The 15,519-nt window shown below is 38.7% G+C and overlaps 1 protein-coding gene across 3 annotated transcripts in view; it reads right to left on the bottom strand.

Annotated features, from left to right (window-relative positions):
- Window positions 1-1,729: 1,729 nt before the first annotated feature.
- Window positions 1,730-15,519, bottom strand: part of LOC129708125 (dual specificity mitogen-activated protein kinase kinase 4-like) — a 69,431-nt gene continuing 55,641 nt past the window's right edge. For all 3 annotated transcript variants that reach the window (XM_055653697.1, XM_055653700.1, XM_055653699.1), the window contains 4 exons: window positions 8,361-8,438; window positions 8,035-8,183; window positions 5,288-5,333; window positions 1,730-4,026 (listed from right to left, as the gene is read on the bottom strand). In XM_055653697.1, coding sequence (XP_055509672.1) covers window positions 3,913-4,026; window positions 5,288-5,333; window positions 8,035-8,183; window positions 8,361-8,438 — 387 coding nt within the window. In that variant the 3' untranslated portion in view covers window positions 1,730-3,912. The remainder of the gene's footprint in view (window positions 4,027-5,287; window positions 5,334-8,034; window positions 8,184-8,360; window positions 8,439-15,519) is intronic.

Raw genomic sequence — 15,519 nt, 5'->3', positions numbered from 1 at the left:
TTGACCTTTTCTCAATCCACTTGTTCAACTGATCAAGATCATGTTGTGATTTTTGATAACCATCTTTGCTATCTATACCACCTACATTAGTGCTATCTACAAATGTGCTAATCATAGGCACACAAAATGGAGTAAATCAGCAGGACAGGCAGCATCTGTGGAGAGAAGGAATGGGTGACGTTTCGGGGCGAGACCCTTCTTCAGACAGAGTCATCATGCCTTCTCCATTCTCATCCAAATCATTGATATAAACCACAAACAATTTGACATCAATCCCTGAGGCACACCACTACTCCAGTCCAAAAAGCAAATGGAAATTTTCATATTCAAATTTTATTTCAGACTTCCACCATATTTTTTTGTTTTGATAGTTTAGAATCATGTTTGTGATCTGAACAGTGGCATTCAGCAAAACTAATACCAGGAGTGTACTGTGCAAGTGAATTGATGCTTCATGCAGATCAATATGTTGAGAGTCTAGAATAGTGGTGAGGCATTATCCTACCAGCAGTATTTGGTTATCTAGCAACTTTCACTACCAGGCCTGGAAGCCACACCACCCAGCCGCTCTGTTGAAGCTAGCCCTGACCCACTCTGGTCCCTAGTCATTTCCAGGCCGCAAGCAGACTCCACCCGAAGGCCGCAATCCATCCCTACTAGGCTGGGCTGCCAACACCACCTTAGGCCCACACCGTATCCTTGGCCACTCCCAGGCCGGGCTGTCGACTCCTTCCCCGGCTCACACAGCCGGCCCAGCCACTTGCAGGCCAGATCTACTGCCGTTACCAACTGTGCACAGCTTCCTCGGCCACTTCCAGGCCATACCTACCGCCCCCAACCTTTACCTGCACTCCGACTGCCTGTGGGCAGTGAGTTATGACTCCACTGACTCTCGCCTCAACTCACCTGGATTCCAGACCCAGCTCCAAACTGAGAGTCTGATCAAAGGTCTCGATCCAAAACCTCACCTATCCCTGTTCTCCAAAGATGTGTCCTGAACGTCCGAGTTACTTAAGCACTTAGTGTACTGTTGTGTATTGTGTATCTCTGCAGTTCTTTGTTTCTACCACACTATACAATGAAACTCTCTTACTCTGTAATCCCTTACTTGGTAATAGTGGACAAAACGGCAATAACTGGCGTCATTCCGTCATTCCCCCCCCCCCCCCCCCCCCCCCCCCCCCCCCCCCCCCCCCCCCCCCCCCCACATGGTCCGTTATAATGAGGGTTTACTGTTTTACAACTTTCTTCTTGCATGGGTAAGTACTATGGAAACAATCCATAATATTATAACAGTCAAAACACCAATGTCGGATTTACAAGCGTCTGATTAAAAAATAAATGGCCAATTGAATCAGAATCTGCATAAAGCTGAACATCGGTTATTTGAAAAGGCAATTTTACATTAAGGTTGGAAGGCTTCAAATATATTCGCCACTATGGGATATATTGGTGAAAAACAGACGTGTTAAAGCACAGCAACGTTTCTTTCTCATGTGGGTGATTGGTGTTGTTATACAATTCAACCCAAATATGAACATTGAACAAGATACCCAATGATCAGGCTGACTGCAAATTTGTTGATACAGCTCAAATTATGGTAATTATTAAAAGATCAGATTGATATGTTGTCCTAAAAACACATCAAGTTGTACACTTTTTCCAGTATTTCAATTTGGAGTTTATTTTTGCAATTGTGTTTCAGACCTTACAAAACAAGAACAAGGTCACAGTCACGTTCTAGTTTTATTACAACTGACCTGCAGGCAAGAGTATAGAACTATTATATGAATATTTAAGATTCCATTTATAATGTTTTAAATATAGGAAGAAGTCAAACCAGTATACAGGATAAGAAATATCCATGAGCTCTGTAAAATAATGCTATGGTGATATTACTCGGCGAGCTCTATTTTCACAGACAAGTAAGGCGATATCCCTGCACATCAGCTTTGATATTTTTTATACATTTTCTATGATACAGGAAAGAAAAATTAACCAAAGTTCACAATGTACAGTTCTTATTCTATTTTCACAGTTTGTGACCATTTTACACCTTTTTAAAGATACACTGTAATATATTCCTCACCCATAATAGATTATAATCTAAGATTAATATACGTATAAACGGCCAATTTTACAGGCATTCCACTCGAGAAGTTTGAAGAAGTCTCTTGACTTTATCAAGTTCATTTCTCCACCAGTAGAATTCAACACAATGAACTGTGATGGGTTTGGGAAAGAGGAAGCATGTCTTACGTTGTGAAAGCAGGATAGAGGAACACAAATTTTGCATATTTAAAAAAAAAACTTCAGTGACATTTTGATGTACAAAGGAGATATATTGGATTTACTTGTCCATTACAAAAACTATCACCTGCTCCCCCCAAAAAAACTACCGTTCTTTCCACAGATGTTGGTATGAAAAATAGAATCTCACAAAGAATCCTTGTTTGTGCAGCACACAAATCCTGATATGCAGCTAAAATTCCTATCATGATCTGAAGCAATTCTTCCTGATTTGAAGCACCTGTGGAGATGGGCCATCACTGTGGTGTTAAACTAAATGGAAGACATTGCACCCAACATCCAAACTGTTCCATCTGTTTCTCTTATCCCTAAACTGTTTTGCTTCAGCAGACAAGTACAACCAATAATTAAACAAATAGTCAAATGGTGTCGATCCACCACTGATAAACCTGGAAAGCTTTTGGTTTCTCCAGGTTTTCAGCAGTCACGGATATACATTTACTTTTGCATAAATAATTCCTGGTATAAAATAGCACATTGAGCCACAGTATGAGCTGTCGGTGGGCAACATTTAAGTACATCACTGCCAGGTGCTCACTGCATAATCCATATATAGCCTGCTTTTGTCTAAAATCCTAAGACATCAATGTGTACATTTACAGACTGATAAACAGGAAAACATTTGTTGCTTCAACACAAGCTTAATTTCCCCCAACATGCTTTATTCAAAGCATGCTGCTCAAAGTTACACCGAGCCCAGTATCTTTAATCTAGATTTTAATAGTCAATTTATCTCAGATTAGTTGTCCAATTTTCCCAATGGTTAAAGATAATATATAGTGAATATCATTAAACTTATACAAAAGTTCAACTTTAAGGGAATATCTCCTTTTCTTTTGCATCAAACCTTTCCTGTATCAAATTTGTTTTCATTACAAACCTCAGTCCACACTTTTTTTTTGGTGAAAGACATGCTGTTCAATTTTGCGCTTATTTAAAAAAAATCATTTCAACTTTATTAACAGTAAAATACAGATGATTTCATTCCTCCATGATATACACTAACTATAAAGCAACAGAATTAAAATCAGTAAATCTATTGCACTTTGTTGAGCAAAATTCAAAGTTGCTTGACTGCACTGGAATATTGTTCGAAGTATCCTGTTCACGTGGAGCTTTTCTTTCATTGAAGACAAAGCAGATATCTAGGCGGCCTTGAAGGTGCTACCTAAAATATTTTATGCAATGGAGGGAAAAACTAGTCCAAGACAGTCTCTCCAGAATTGTACTGTGCCTGAGCATTTCCAGTATTTTCTGTTCTGAGACTGGTACTCAGTGGACTCCTGCTTCGATCTCCTCCCAGCACTGGGTGCACAGTATTCCAGCAATATTTAGATTTAAATGAAATCAACGGTACCTCCAATGTTTATCCCAAAAAGGCAATAAATATTTCAGGTCCAGTAACATCCTTGTGATGACTTGGGTACAATGAGAAGGATGCTTCGAATGGACATTGCGGGCAGACACAAGGAAAATGGAACACCAATTTTTATTGCACTGTTTGAGCAAGTTAAAAATAGAAACACTGCAATGTGTCATAAAACAAATCTTTACACCTTGATTTCTCGAAGCCAATTTAAGGCCATCTTTTCAGCAGCAAAATTAATCGACGTACATTGGGGAAACGGGAGTTGGGGGCATTTGATCCAAGATTTTGCCAACATAACTTGCAACGTCCACCCTGCGCTCTTCGTACATCGAGATGAAAGAATGTTTCTGAAATGACAACAGCAGGATGGTTTGGATACAGAAATAAAATTTCTCCTGAAGTATATCCATTTCTTATTTGATTTCTCAGCAAATGTACTTTATTACGATGTTAGTTTGTTAAAAAAAAAGACCAACGGAAGCTCCTTGTAAAACATCACCATCAAGTATCTAACATCAACTTTATCGAGCCATCGTACAGCAGTTTTACTTTGATGGCCATTTATCTTTGCTTTCTTTGCACATTGCTTTCTAAACAAACCTGAGCAACATGTCATGCAATTTTCCCAGATTTGATCATATAAATCCCTTCTTTGCTACACACTATTAAAATTTCAATCCATGACAATGAATTCCTTTCCTCCATATGGGATACCTTTTCCTCCAGACATTGTCTGAATACTGATCCCGGGGACTAATGTGCAGGATCAATATTAGAATAATTTATACTATACTCTGCCATTAAAAAAGGCCACAAATAAGTAATCTGTTTCTGTTCTTTAATCTTGTATCCACTCATTTAACCCAACTGGTTTCAGTTTTACAGTGCCCTCCATAACGTTTGTGATAAAGATCCATCATTTATCTATTTGCCTCTGTACTCCACAATATGAGATTTGTAATAGTAAAAATCACATGTGGTTAAAGTGCACTATGTAACTGTACACACTAATTTCTACATGGTGAAACCAAAATGTATAAGGCCTTTATTAAAATCTGACTGCATTTTAACCACATGTGATTTTTTTTCTATTACAAATCTCAAATTGTGGAGTACAGAGGCAAATGTGTCTTTGTCCCAAACATTATGGAGGGCACTGTCGCTTCTTTACACTTGCTCCTTGAAGTACACCAACATTTTGAAGTAAGTCTCAATCTCTTTAAATCCTTTCAATGCCTTGCTCCTCCGTCCATTTAATACCTCTACACTGGTTGTTTATGCATCTTTACTTGTTGCCCCTCCTGCTCTTGACCACCCAACATCTAAATTCAGGACATGTTTTCATGGTCTCTTTTCCTTCTCTAAGATGCTGCTCAAATATTTCCTCAGACCAAGAGCTTAGTTTTAACTGTTTTAAAATCTCTTGAGCAATGTTAATTGATGTCCCTGTGAAATGTTGATGGACAAACACTGATGGAGATGCTTGTGCTTTGCTGTTATTCGTGGAGTTCATTGACCATTTTGAAAATATATGCAAACAAATGCTATGTACAGTTAAAACAAAGAAAAATGTACGATAAAAGTTCAGTTTGTTACTTCGTTACTTACCAGAAGCTCTTTATACTTTGGCCTTTTGGACTCATCCTTTGTAAGGCTGAAAGAAATACAAACCATTAGATATTCAGAGGGGTGGTGTGAACTTAATTTCAAATGGAGGTTTTGTAACAGAGAGTTTTGACTGAATTCGATAGTTTGTCCTCACTCAAAACTAACTTCCCTTCTGAAGATAACAACTCCATATATCAGGATTAATAAGTCAACATTGTTATAGAAGCTTGCCAAGTAAACTGGCTTCAATTGTGATGGCCCAGAATATGTTAGCAGGTTATTCAGGAACAAAGTGGCTTCTTTGGCAACACCACCAGTGTTTAAGAAGGAACTGCAGATGCTGGAAAATCAAAGGTAGACAAAAATGCTGGAGAAACTCAGCGGGTGCAGCAGCATCTATGGAGCGAAGGAAATAGGCAACGTTTAATATTCCGCTTGGGCAGTCTGCACCCTAGTGGCATATACATTGAATTCTCCCATTTCCGGTAGCCCTTGCTGTCTCCTCCCCTTCTCAGCTCTCCCTCAGCCCTCTGGCTCCTCCTCTTCCTTTTTCCTTTCTTCTCCCCCCCCCTCCCCTTGAAGGCTTGAAGGGCTGAATGGCCTACTCCTGCACCTATTGTCTAGTATCAAAAAAATTGTAGCAAAAACCATCTTATTGGTTTGAACTTTAACTCTTCTTCATGAAGACGAGATTTGAAATAGGTCCAAAAACACACACACAATTAAGAGTATAGAAACAAATGGGTTTCCAAGGATATACATTTTAGATTAAATATAGTTGGTCAGTGATGTTTAAGAAGAACAGTGTTTGAAAATGCAGATTTAGAAAAGTACCATTCAGTTCCAAAACAGTTATTTATTTTAAACAAGACCAGAGCAGATTTAGGAAATTATTAAATTATATTCCACAGTGCCAAGTAATTTATCAAATGTCCTATTGAAACGCTTCTATTGACAGTGCATGCACACATTTATTGGATGGATTAAGATGAACTCCTAGGTATTGGAGAAACAAAGAACTTCAAATGCTGATTTACAAAAAAAGACAGTGCTGGAGTAACTCAGTGGGTCAGGCAGCATCTCCTGAGAACATGAACAGGCTGTTTCCGATCTGGCCTAAATGTTGCCTATTCATGTTCTCCAGTCGTGCTGCCTAACCTGCCGAGTTACTTCAGTACAGTGCGTCTTCATTTTAATTCTCAACAAAAACTAGTGGAAGATCTATGAAAGTATATCGAGTAATGAAATGCACACTTTGTAAGGGCTATTTGAATCACATGCTTCTACTTTTGCGCAAATGAATTTCAAATCCTATTTGAAGCCTCACATGCACACCAGATCAGCATCAACAATCTAACACATGCACATACTACAATGTCTACATTTATTGGATGGGTTAAGATGAACTCCTAGGTATTCACTGTAATGTACTAGAATAGATACTCCATGAAGAAAGCAAACCATTTCTTGCTAGGCCCCAAGGATGTAAAGAAGTTCTACATTGTTAGTATCTGGAGGTTTGTGTCAAATAAATATTTAATTACGTTAATACAGAAATTTGTCATTTGGATTCAACGAGTCCATCAATGCCCAACTCGCCATCTACTAGCATTTGATTATTTGATTTACAGAAGGGTTAGATGACAACATGGCAGTTACATTTTGGGGTGGCACAGTGGGAGAGTTGCTGCCTTACAGCAGCAGAGGCCCAGGTTCAATCCTAACTACAGATTCTTGTCTGTACCGATTTTGCACATTCTCCCTGTGACCAGGTTGGTTTTCTTCCAGTGCTCTGGTTTCCTCCCACATTCCAAAGACACACATGCATGTTGGCTTGGCTTTATTGGCTTCTAATTGTCCCTAGTCTGTGTGATATAACCAGTGTACAGGAATCGCTTGTGGGCCGATAGACATGTTTCCACACTGTATCTCTAAACTAAACTGCATTAATCTTCACACGTTCCATGAGTAGAATTAAATAAATTAACTTGTGTGAAGAGTAAAACAGCAGTTATCATCTAAAGTGAAGCTCCAGGATTAGATTATGGGACACAGAGATGAGCACAGATAATAAAGTTAGTAAAATTTGAGTAAATTCATATTAAAGAATGTTTCACACCAGTTTAGTGTAAAACAGGTGCGAAAAATTTAGATGTCTAAAACAGGGCTGGTCAGAGCAAAGGAAATGTCATTGAAATGCACATACATAGTTGAGAAAACTGAAAATAAAAAAACATTCTGAATCCTTCCAAATCGAATTCAACAGTCTAGAAAAATGAATGTTTTATTAAAGTAGCTTTTACTGCTTTCCAAATCAAAAACGCTTCAATATAACGCAATATGGGCCAAACGCAGGCAAGCGGGACTTGCTTTGATGAGGCATCGGTCAGCATGAACAAGTTTGGCCAAAGAGCCTGTGTCCATGCTGAATGTCTATGACTTATATTATGTCAAAGTGTGAACGTTGTTCTAGAGGTATGGATATTAATCTGGTTGCAGCAGGAAGACAAGAATGAAATTAATTTCAGCTGCAGTTAAGGAACTTCAAGATAGATGGAGCTAAGATGATGCTGCTTCATGATATTCGGCACATGAGTGCTTGCACCAATGTTAGAGCGTGACCTTGGAGGCAAATCGACAAAAGTTAAGTTAAACTGTAACAAAAATCGAAGAGGAAAATAAGTGAAATGATTGATGTGCCAACAAAGATACAACGTTATTTGTAACTAAATGTGAATAATGCTTACCACAAGTTAACAAAGTTGATGAAACTGGGAGAAAACTCTCTCTCTTCAGAATTGCTGAGTTGCGGGGGTTCACCTTTCACTACTTGGGTTAGCTGATCAAACACACTGTTCCATTTTGGATATGGGAATCGTCCAGTGGCTAGCTCATACTAAAGAACAGAATTTAAATTAAAAAAAAAAATCTTAATTGACTGACATTGTCATTATTTGTTCCACACTATTATTTTGAAAGTTAAATCGAGGAAATTTAAATTCTACATATTACTATGTTTGTGTTGTATCATTTCCACACCATTTACTTGTGAATATATAGAAACAGTACTTACTAAAGTGATTCCCAAACTCCAAACATCTGACCGCACATCATAGCCTTGTCTTGAAGCACTTGGATCTATTCTTTCAGGCTTTGGGGAAGGGTGGAACAGAAACAAAAAATATTTTTTTGAGAAATCAAGAGTATTAACCATTCACTCCCAAGCAGAAATCAATTAAAATGAGCATACAATATTCCAAAAATGTAAATTGTATTTTGTTTCTTAAACTGTACTTTCTCCGATTTGAGAAATGTTGATGTTTAGAAAAACACTTTTGGCTAGATGTTCACAAAGAATATTCAGAAGACTAGGATTGACTTTTTCTCTGGTTATGATGCCATCAGTGGAGGAGATCATACTTCCCCAAAGATCTGAAGCTCAGCATCGTTACAGAAAAACCTGATTGCAGCTTTTGTTGGCTCAATAAAGTTAAATCAGGATGTTAGCGGAATCCAATAACTAGTAGACATTTTTGAACAGGCTTGGTTCAATAAGCAGTATCTACGCAGCACATATTTTGAAGATGATTGAGGTATAATTTATAGATAATCCAAGCCCACAGAACTTAATCTATCACCTACTGTAGATCAAGTTAACCACTACATGCAGTGCATTACATTTGTGCACCATGAAAGTCTCAATGGAATGCTCAAGCACATTCAATGCATTTTCCCATGTCCGACACAAAAATTACATAAATCAAGGACATACATTTTAAAATTAAAATCTTCCTCTATCCGACTGCAACATATGTAAAGTGACATTTAGTCTACATGTTAATATTTTCAGTCCTTGCACCAACTATGATGATGTCCATTATACTTCCATTTGTCATTCCAAATCCGCAAACATATAATTTCTGCAGAATCCTTCCAACTGCAATTGAAGCTTATGTCCCAACAGTCTATAAAGTAGATTTGTTTTTGTACGGCGACGACCAATAAAGATAGTATATCTTGCATAGAAAATAAATTGAAAACCATGCATGCAAAGCCATTCTCAAAACTTGGGGGCATTAAATGAATTTTGGCGTTTCAAGCTTAATCATATTAAGATATTTTTTCATAATCAATGCAATTACAACGGTTACATTGTTGACCAAGCACACAGATTTCACAGATATTAAATAGAAAAATATCAACTTTTTTATAAACAAATATTATAAACTTGCTGCAGCTTAGTGTTCACCAAAAACAGAAAGAAATATTACACTTTTGTACCTGAGCTATTAAAACAAAAGTTGGCAGACTTCATGGATTTTTATTTTAGAGTCCACTCCATTTTTGCATACATCAAAAAACACGCCAAACTTGAAAATAATTAAAACCGTTTCAGAATGGAGGATTAATTTCAAAACCCCCCACTAAACTTTCGTATTTTTTTTTAATCGAAATGTTGTAGTCCAAGATTGTTTTAATAAAATCAATGCATGTAAAGCGTTTCTGAATGGCCAGAGGCCATCTTCTATTATTCTACAAGCTGGCAGTCCTGGAATGCCTCAATCCTTTTGAAATATCATAAATAACATGAAATATTACTGAGGTTTTACTGCGAAGAGGACTTTGCCAGTAATCAGGTTCAAAAATCTGGTTAAGAAGGAACTGCAGATGCTGGTTTAAACCAAAGATAGACACAAAATGCTGGAGTAACTCAGCGGGTCAGGCAGCATCTCTGGAGAGAAGGAATAGGTGATGTTTCGGGTCAAGACCCTTCTTCAGGGCATGGATCAGGGTATGGTGAGGTAAAAGATGAGATCAATTTTAGCGGATGGTTTCTAGGGTTTTGCTGACTCCAAGATACCAATGATGGGAAATTAGAATGCAAATTGAGAACAGGATGCATATAAAATAAATATTCATTATAATAAAAAGTTGAAATCTAAAAATACTGTATACTACAATAACCACAGACAAACTGAAATTGCAATAACCTTGTCACCATCATCCAGAATTCATATTTACAAGGCATTTCTGCCATTTTAAAATGCTTCAAGGTGTTTCACAGGGATACCAATTAACATTGCTCAAGAGATTTTAAAACAGATAACTAAGCTCTTGGTCTGAGGTAACATTTGAGCAGCGTCTTGGAGAAGGAAAGAGAACATGAAAACATGTCCTGAATTTAGATGTTGGGTGGTCAAGAGCAGACACCAAAAGAGGGGCAACAAGTGAAGATGCGTAAACAACCAGTGTAGAGGTATTAAAGGGAGTGAGGAGCAAGGCATTGAAAGGATTTAAAGAGATTGAGAATTACTTCAAAATGTTGGTTTACTTCAAGGAGCAAGTGTAAAGAAGGGACAGTGCCGTCCATAATGTATGGGACAAAGACACAGCATTTAGTTATATGCCTCTGTACTCCACAATTTGAGATTTGTAATCACATGTGGTTAAAATGCTCAGTCAGATTTTAATAAAGACCATTTTTATACATTTTGGTTTCACCATGTAGAAATTACAGCTGTGTTTATGAAATGCCCCATTTCAGGGCACCATAATGTTTGGGACACAGCAATGTCATGTAAATGAAAGTAGTCATATTTAGTATTTAGTTGCATATCTTTGCATGCAATGACTGCTTGAAGTCTGTGATTCGTAGACATCACCAGTTGCTGGGTGTCTTTTCTGATGATGCTCTGCCAGGCCTGTGTGGCAGCATATGCATGTTTTGGGAGCCAGTCCCCTTCGGTTTTCTCTTCAGCATATAAAAGGCATGTTCAATTGGGTTCAGATCGGGTGATTGACTTGGCCACTCAAGAAATTACAATTTTTTAACTTTGAAAAACTCCTTTGTTGCTTTAGCAGTATGTTTGGGGTCATTGTCATGCTGTAGAATGAACCGCTGGCCCACGAGTTTGGAGGCAATTAGTTGAACATGGGCACATAGGATGTGTCTATACACTTCAGAATTCATTATGTTCCTACCATCACAGTTGTATCATCAATGAAGATAAGTGAGCCAGTTCCTTCAGCAGCCATACATGCCCAGGCCATAACCCCCCCACCACTGTGTTTCACAGACAAGGTGGTATGCTTTGGATCTTGGGCAGTTCCTTCGCTCCTCCATACTTTGCTCTTGCCATCACTCTGGTATAAGTTAATCTTCATCTCATCGGTCCAGAAGGGTGGTTGCTATTTTAAGTACTTCTTGGCAAACTGTAACCCGCCATGCGGCTAACCAGTCGTTTGCATCTGGCAGTGTAGCCTCTGTATTTCTGTTCATGAAGTCTTCCACGGACAGTGGTCATTGACAAATCCACACCCGATTCCTGAAGAGCGTTTCTGATCTGTAGGACCGGCGATTGGTGATTTAAAAAAAAAATTTTTTTTAAAGAGAGGATTCTTCTGTCATCAGCTGTGGAGGTCTTCATTGACCTGCCAGCCCCTTTGCAATTAGTAAACTCACCAGTGCTCTCTTTCTTTTTATTGATGTTTCAAACAGTTGTGAACAGCAGCAAAACCAAGGATCTGATTGTGGACTTTAGAAGGGGTAGGATAGGGACCCACAATCCCGTTTATATCAACGGAATGATGGTGGAAAGGGTCAAGAACTTCAAATTCCTGCACATTTCTGAAGATCTTTCCTGGTCCCAGCACACTGATGCAATTATAAAGAAAGCACATCAGGGCCTCTACTTCCTGAGAAGATTACGAAGAGTCGGTTTGTCAGAGAGGGCTCTCTCGAACTTCTACAGGTGCACAGTAGAGAGCATGCTGACTGGTTGCATCATGGCTTGGTTTGGCAACAGTGTCCAGGAGTGGAAAATAATGCAGAAAGTTGTGACCACTGCCCAGTCCATCATCGGCTCTGACCTCCCCACCATTGAAGGGATCTATCGCAGTCGCTGCCTCAAAAAGGCTGCCAACATCATCAAGGAGCCACACCATCCTGGCCACACACTCATCTCTCAGCTACCATCGATCGGGTAGAAGGTACAGGAGGCTGAAATCTGGTACATCCAGGTTCAGGAACAGCTTCTTTCCCACAGCCATCAGGCTATTAAACTCGCCAACAAACAGACTCTGAACTGTAACACCTTATGGCACTTTATCCGTTTATTTATGTGTATATGTGTGGTCTATGCTATATAGATACACTGAAGTGTTCTGTATTTATGCTTACAACATTCTGTTGTGCTGCAGCAAGCAAGAATTTCATTGTCCTATCTGGGACACATCACAATAAAATCTCTTGACTTTACTTGACTTGATTCAGTCAAAACTGAAGCACGAATCTTCAGTTTTGCCAACCCAATCTTTGACAAACTTTTTCATCTTAAACAGATGTTTTCTTTTCTCCCTGTTCCTTTCAATCAAATCACAATCAAGGACTAGGGAAATTAATCTTTTAAACTTTCCACATTATATTCTGCGCAAATCAATGTGCTCTTCAATTTGAATATTTAAAAAATAACTTTAAATGTTATTATAACTTAAACACAAATGTACAACTGAGCAGAATTTCACCAATCTTAAAATACGATGACATTTATTGGTATACTATTGAGCAGGTATGTATAAGTTTATGAAATATTAACTGACAACAATCCTTTTCAATAAACTGAAACTAAAATCCATTTCACCATTCAATTTCAGAAGGCTAGCTTTCATTACCTGATCATGACTCGTACAATGATTTCTATGCTAAATTGTATTACCCGTTAGTTTAGCCATTGTGTGGATTTTAAGTATTACTTCTTTGCATTGATTTCATACACTCGAACAAAGAACCAAAGCAACATTCAGCCTCTGCGAGCTAATTTGTAACTTTTTGCCCTTTCCCTTTATGAGATACAAAATTGCAAGATGTTGAGAGCATTAAAAAAAATTTGGCTTCGAATTCTAACAACAATCTCAACTTTGCCCTTGATGGGACTGTTAATGCTTTCATATTTTAAGCAGAAACTCCAGATTGAGGTTATTTCAGTGAAAAGTGTTTCATGCTCAATGGTAACCTCTGTCCATTGAAGCAGGGACTTATGGAACATGCCTTAAGCACTTCCAAACTGGCAGAAACAATGCCACATAATTCTGACCTAGTCATGCATAAAATGTTACTCATTGAATCAATCACACATTGTTCAGATTTTTTTCGGTGGTCAAAACTAAGTTCATACTTAAGGCATTGTAGATTAACACAATTAAGAATCTGTTATCACTTTTAAAATTACAGACAGTGGCTGCAAGAGGCGGAGTAGAAACTAAACCATGGCACGAGTAACAAAGTCATTATACAACTGGCGCAGTGCGCACTCTCCAGATTTCATTTGTTTCAAAATAGTATGTTAATGTCTTCATTTATTTGTCTCTTTCAGACTGATCACATCACCATTTTGTGCATAAACAAAGCAACTTTAAACCTATTCCGATGGTGATGGAATAATTGTAATGAAAAAATATTAATGATTTATGCATGTACATCTGAAAAGCCCCAATGTTTCGCTTTTTTGGCAAAATTCCAGGATCGAAAAGGTGAAATGTTACTTAAAATCAAAACTCAACTGCAACAATGAGTTTAGAATTTACACCTTCAAAAAAATGAAACTGTACCATTCAAAGTTCCTCCTTATCTTTCCTTGAATTGTTATAAAGGACCAAGCACTGTGACCTCAGTTTTCAATCTTAAGGCAAACGGTACCTGGGTTAAAACCTATACATCTGTCATTCTTGGAAGTTTGATCTTCAAATGAATACAAATGCTATCAGCCGGTTAATAATTAAAAAATAATTGACTATTTGTTTTACACACCTCAGAGCAAAATCCAGGATTTCAACAAATTAAGAGCAGCAGGGAACAAGTCGCTAAAAATAGGCTTAGCATTCTCAGATGAGTCATGTAAAGAATATATTAAATAAAGTCCTGCTTTAAGGTCTTGGATGGTGGACCTATTCTTTGCTTCAGTTACCAATCCCCGTTTACATCTCATTTTGAAACTACTAGAAAATAAAGGTGGACTAAAGGTTCCACTCTATGACTCCAAATACGCGAAAATTAGTTGAAAATGGTACTGCTGCTAAAATTTCATTAAGTTTGGAGTTAATGCAGAGGATTGCAACAACTATTGGTCCATAGATGCTGCTCTCACCCCCCCAGCTTTTTTGTGTAGCACTCGATTCTCCAGCATCTGCCAGTTGCCCCTCTACTAATAGCAAGCTTTATTGTTGCTCTCCCCCCCCCCCCCCCCCCCCCTCTTCTATATAGCACCTGGTCTGCCATCTCTGGCCATCTGCCCCACTAATAAGAAGCTTTCAGGATTCCCTCCCCCTCATCTTGACCTTCCCTACTCTTTCCCCTCCCCTCCTCCACTCCCTTCCCTCACCTCTCCCCTACCCTGTCACCCCCTCCTTCCCTCCATAACCCCTCTCTCCTCCCTACCCCCTCCTCTCCCACGTAGCTGACGGGTTCCCATTGTGACGCCAGAGTTCTCGTTGTGACGCGAGTCACGGCAAACCTCCCCAAGGGCGCCTTGCCATCCCTCTTCCTACCCCTATCCTCCTCCATTCCCCCTCATCCCCAACACTTCCTCCCCCTCCTCACCCTCCCTCTTTTCCTCTCCTCCTTCCCTCCCCCATCTCTCCCTCCCTTACCTTTCCCCTACCCGCCCTTGACGTCATGGTGTGGTGGAAGTTGCTGTGTTTTTTAAAACAGATTTACTTTTAGTGTAAATGCCATCCCATTGTGCTGTCATTGTGGGGTGGAACACTGCTGATGGGCAGTTTATGTAAATGAGATCCCATTGTGGCGTCATATCCCATTGTGACGTCATACGCTGCTAACTGCCAGTGCAGACGGAAGAGATTCTTTCAAAGTGGGGTTTTGTAAAGTTTAAAATGTCAATAACGTGTAAAATATACCATCAATCTGGTCGAAACTTGACACAACACACCATAGGACAATGGCGAGTAAGGCGGGCCAAAAATTGAAGCACTATCGTGTACCGTTTTGGCATAATTCAGGTTATCACAGATACACAGACAGATAGACATAGAAACAAACAAGATGAGTGTATTAGTAATATATAGAGAGATAACCATCATTCCTATAAATATGCGGTTTGGCTAGATATTATAAAAACTTTGTAGGGTAATTTAGTTTTCGTATAGATGTGATTATGCATCACGGTTTGATCCATTTAAACCTAATATGCAACAATGCCATGCCTCTTTGCCAGCTT

Source organism: Leucoraja erinacea, chromosome 23 (assembly GCF_028641065.1).
Source record: "Leucoraja erinacea ecotype New England chromosome 23, Leri_hhj_1, whole genome shotgun sequence".
Taxonomy (NCBI): Eukaryota; Metazoa; Chordata; class Chondrichthyes; order Rajiformes; family Rajidae; genus Leucoraja; species Leucoraja erinaceus.
The sequence above is the reverse complement of the archived record's forward strand: the minus strand, read 5'-3'. Positions and strand labels throughout refer to the sequence as shown.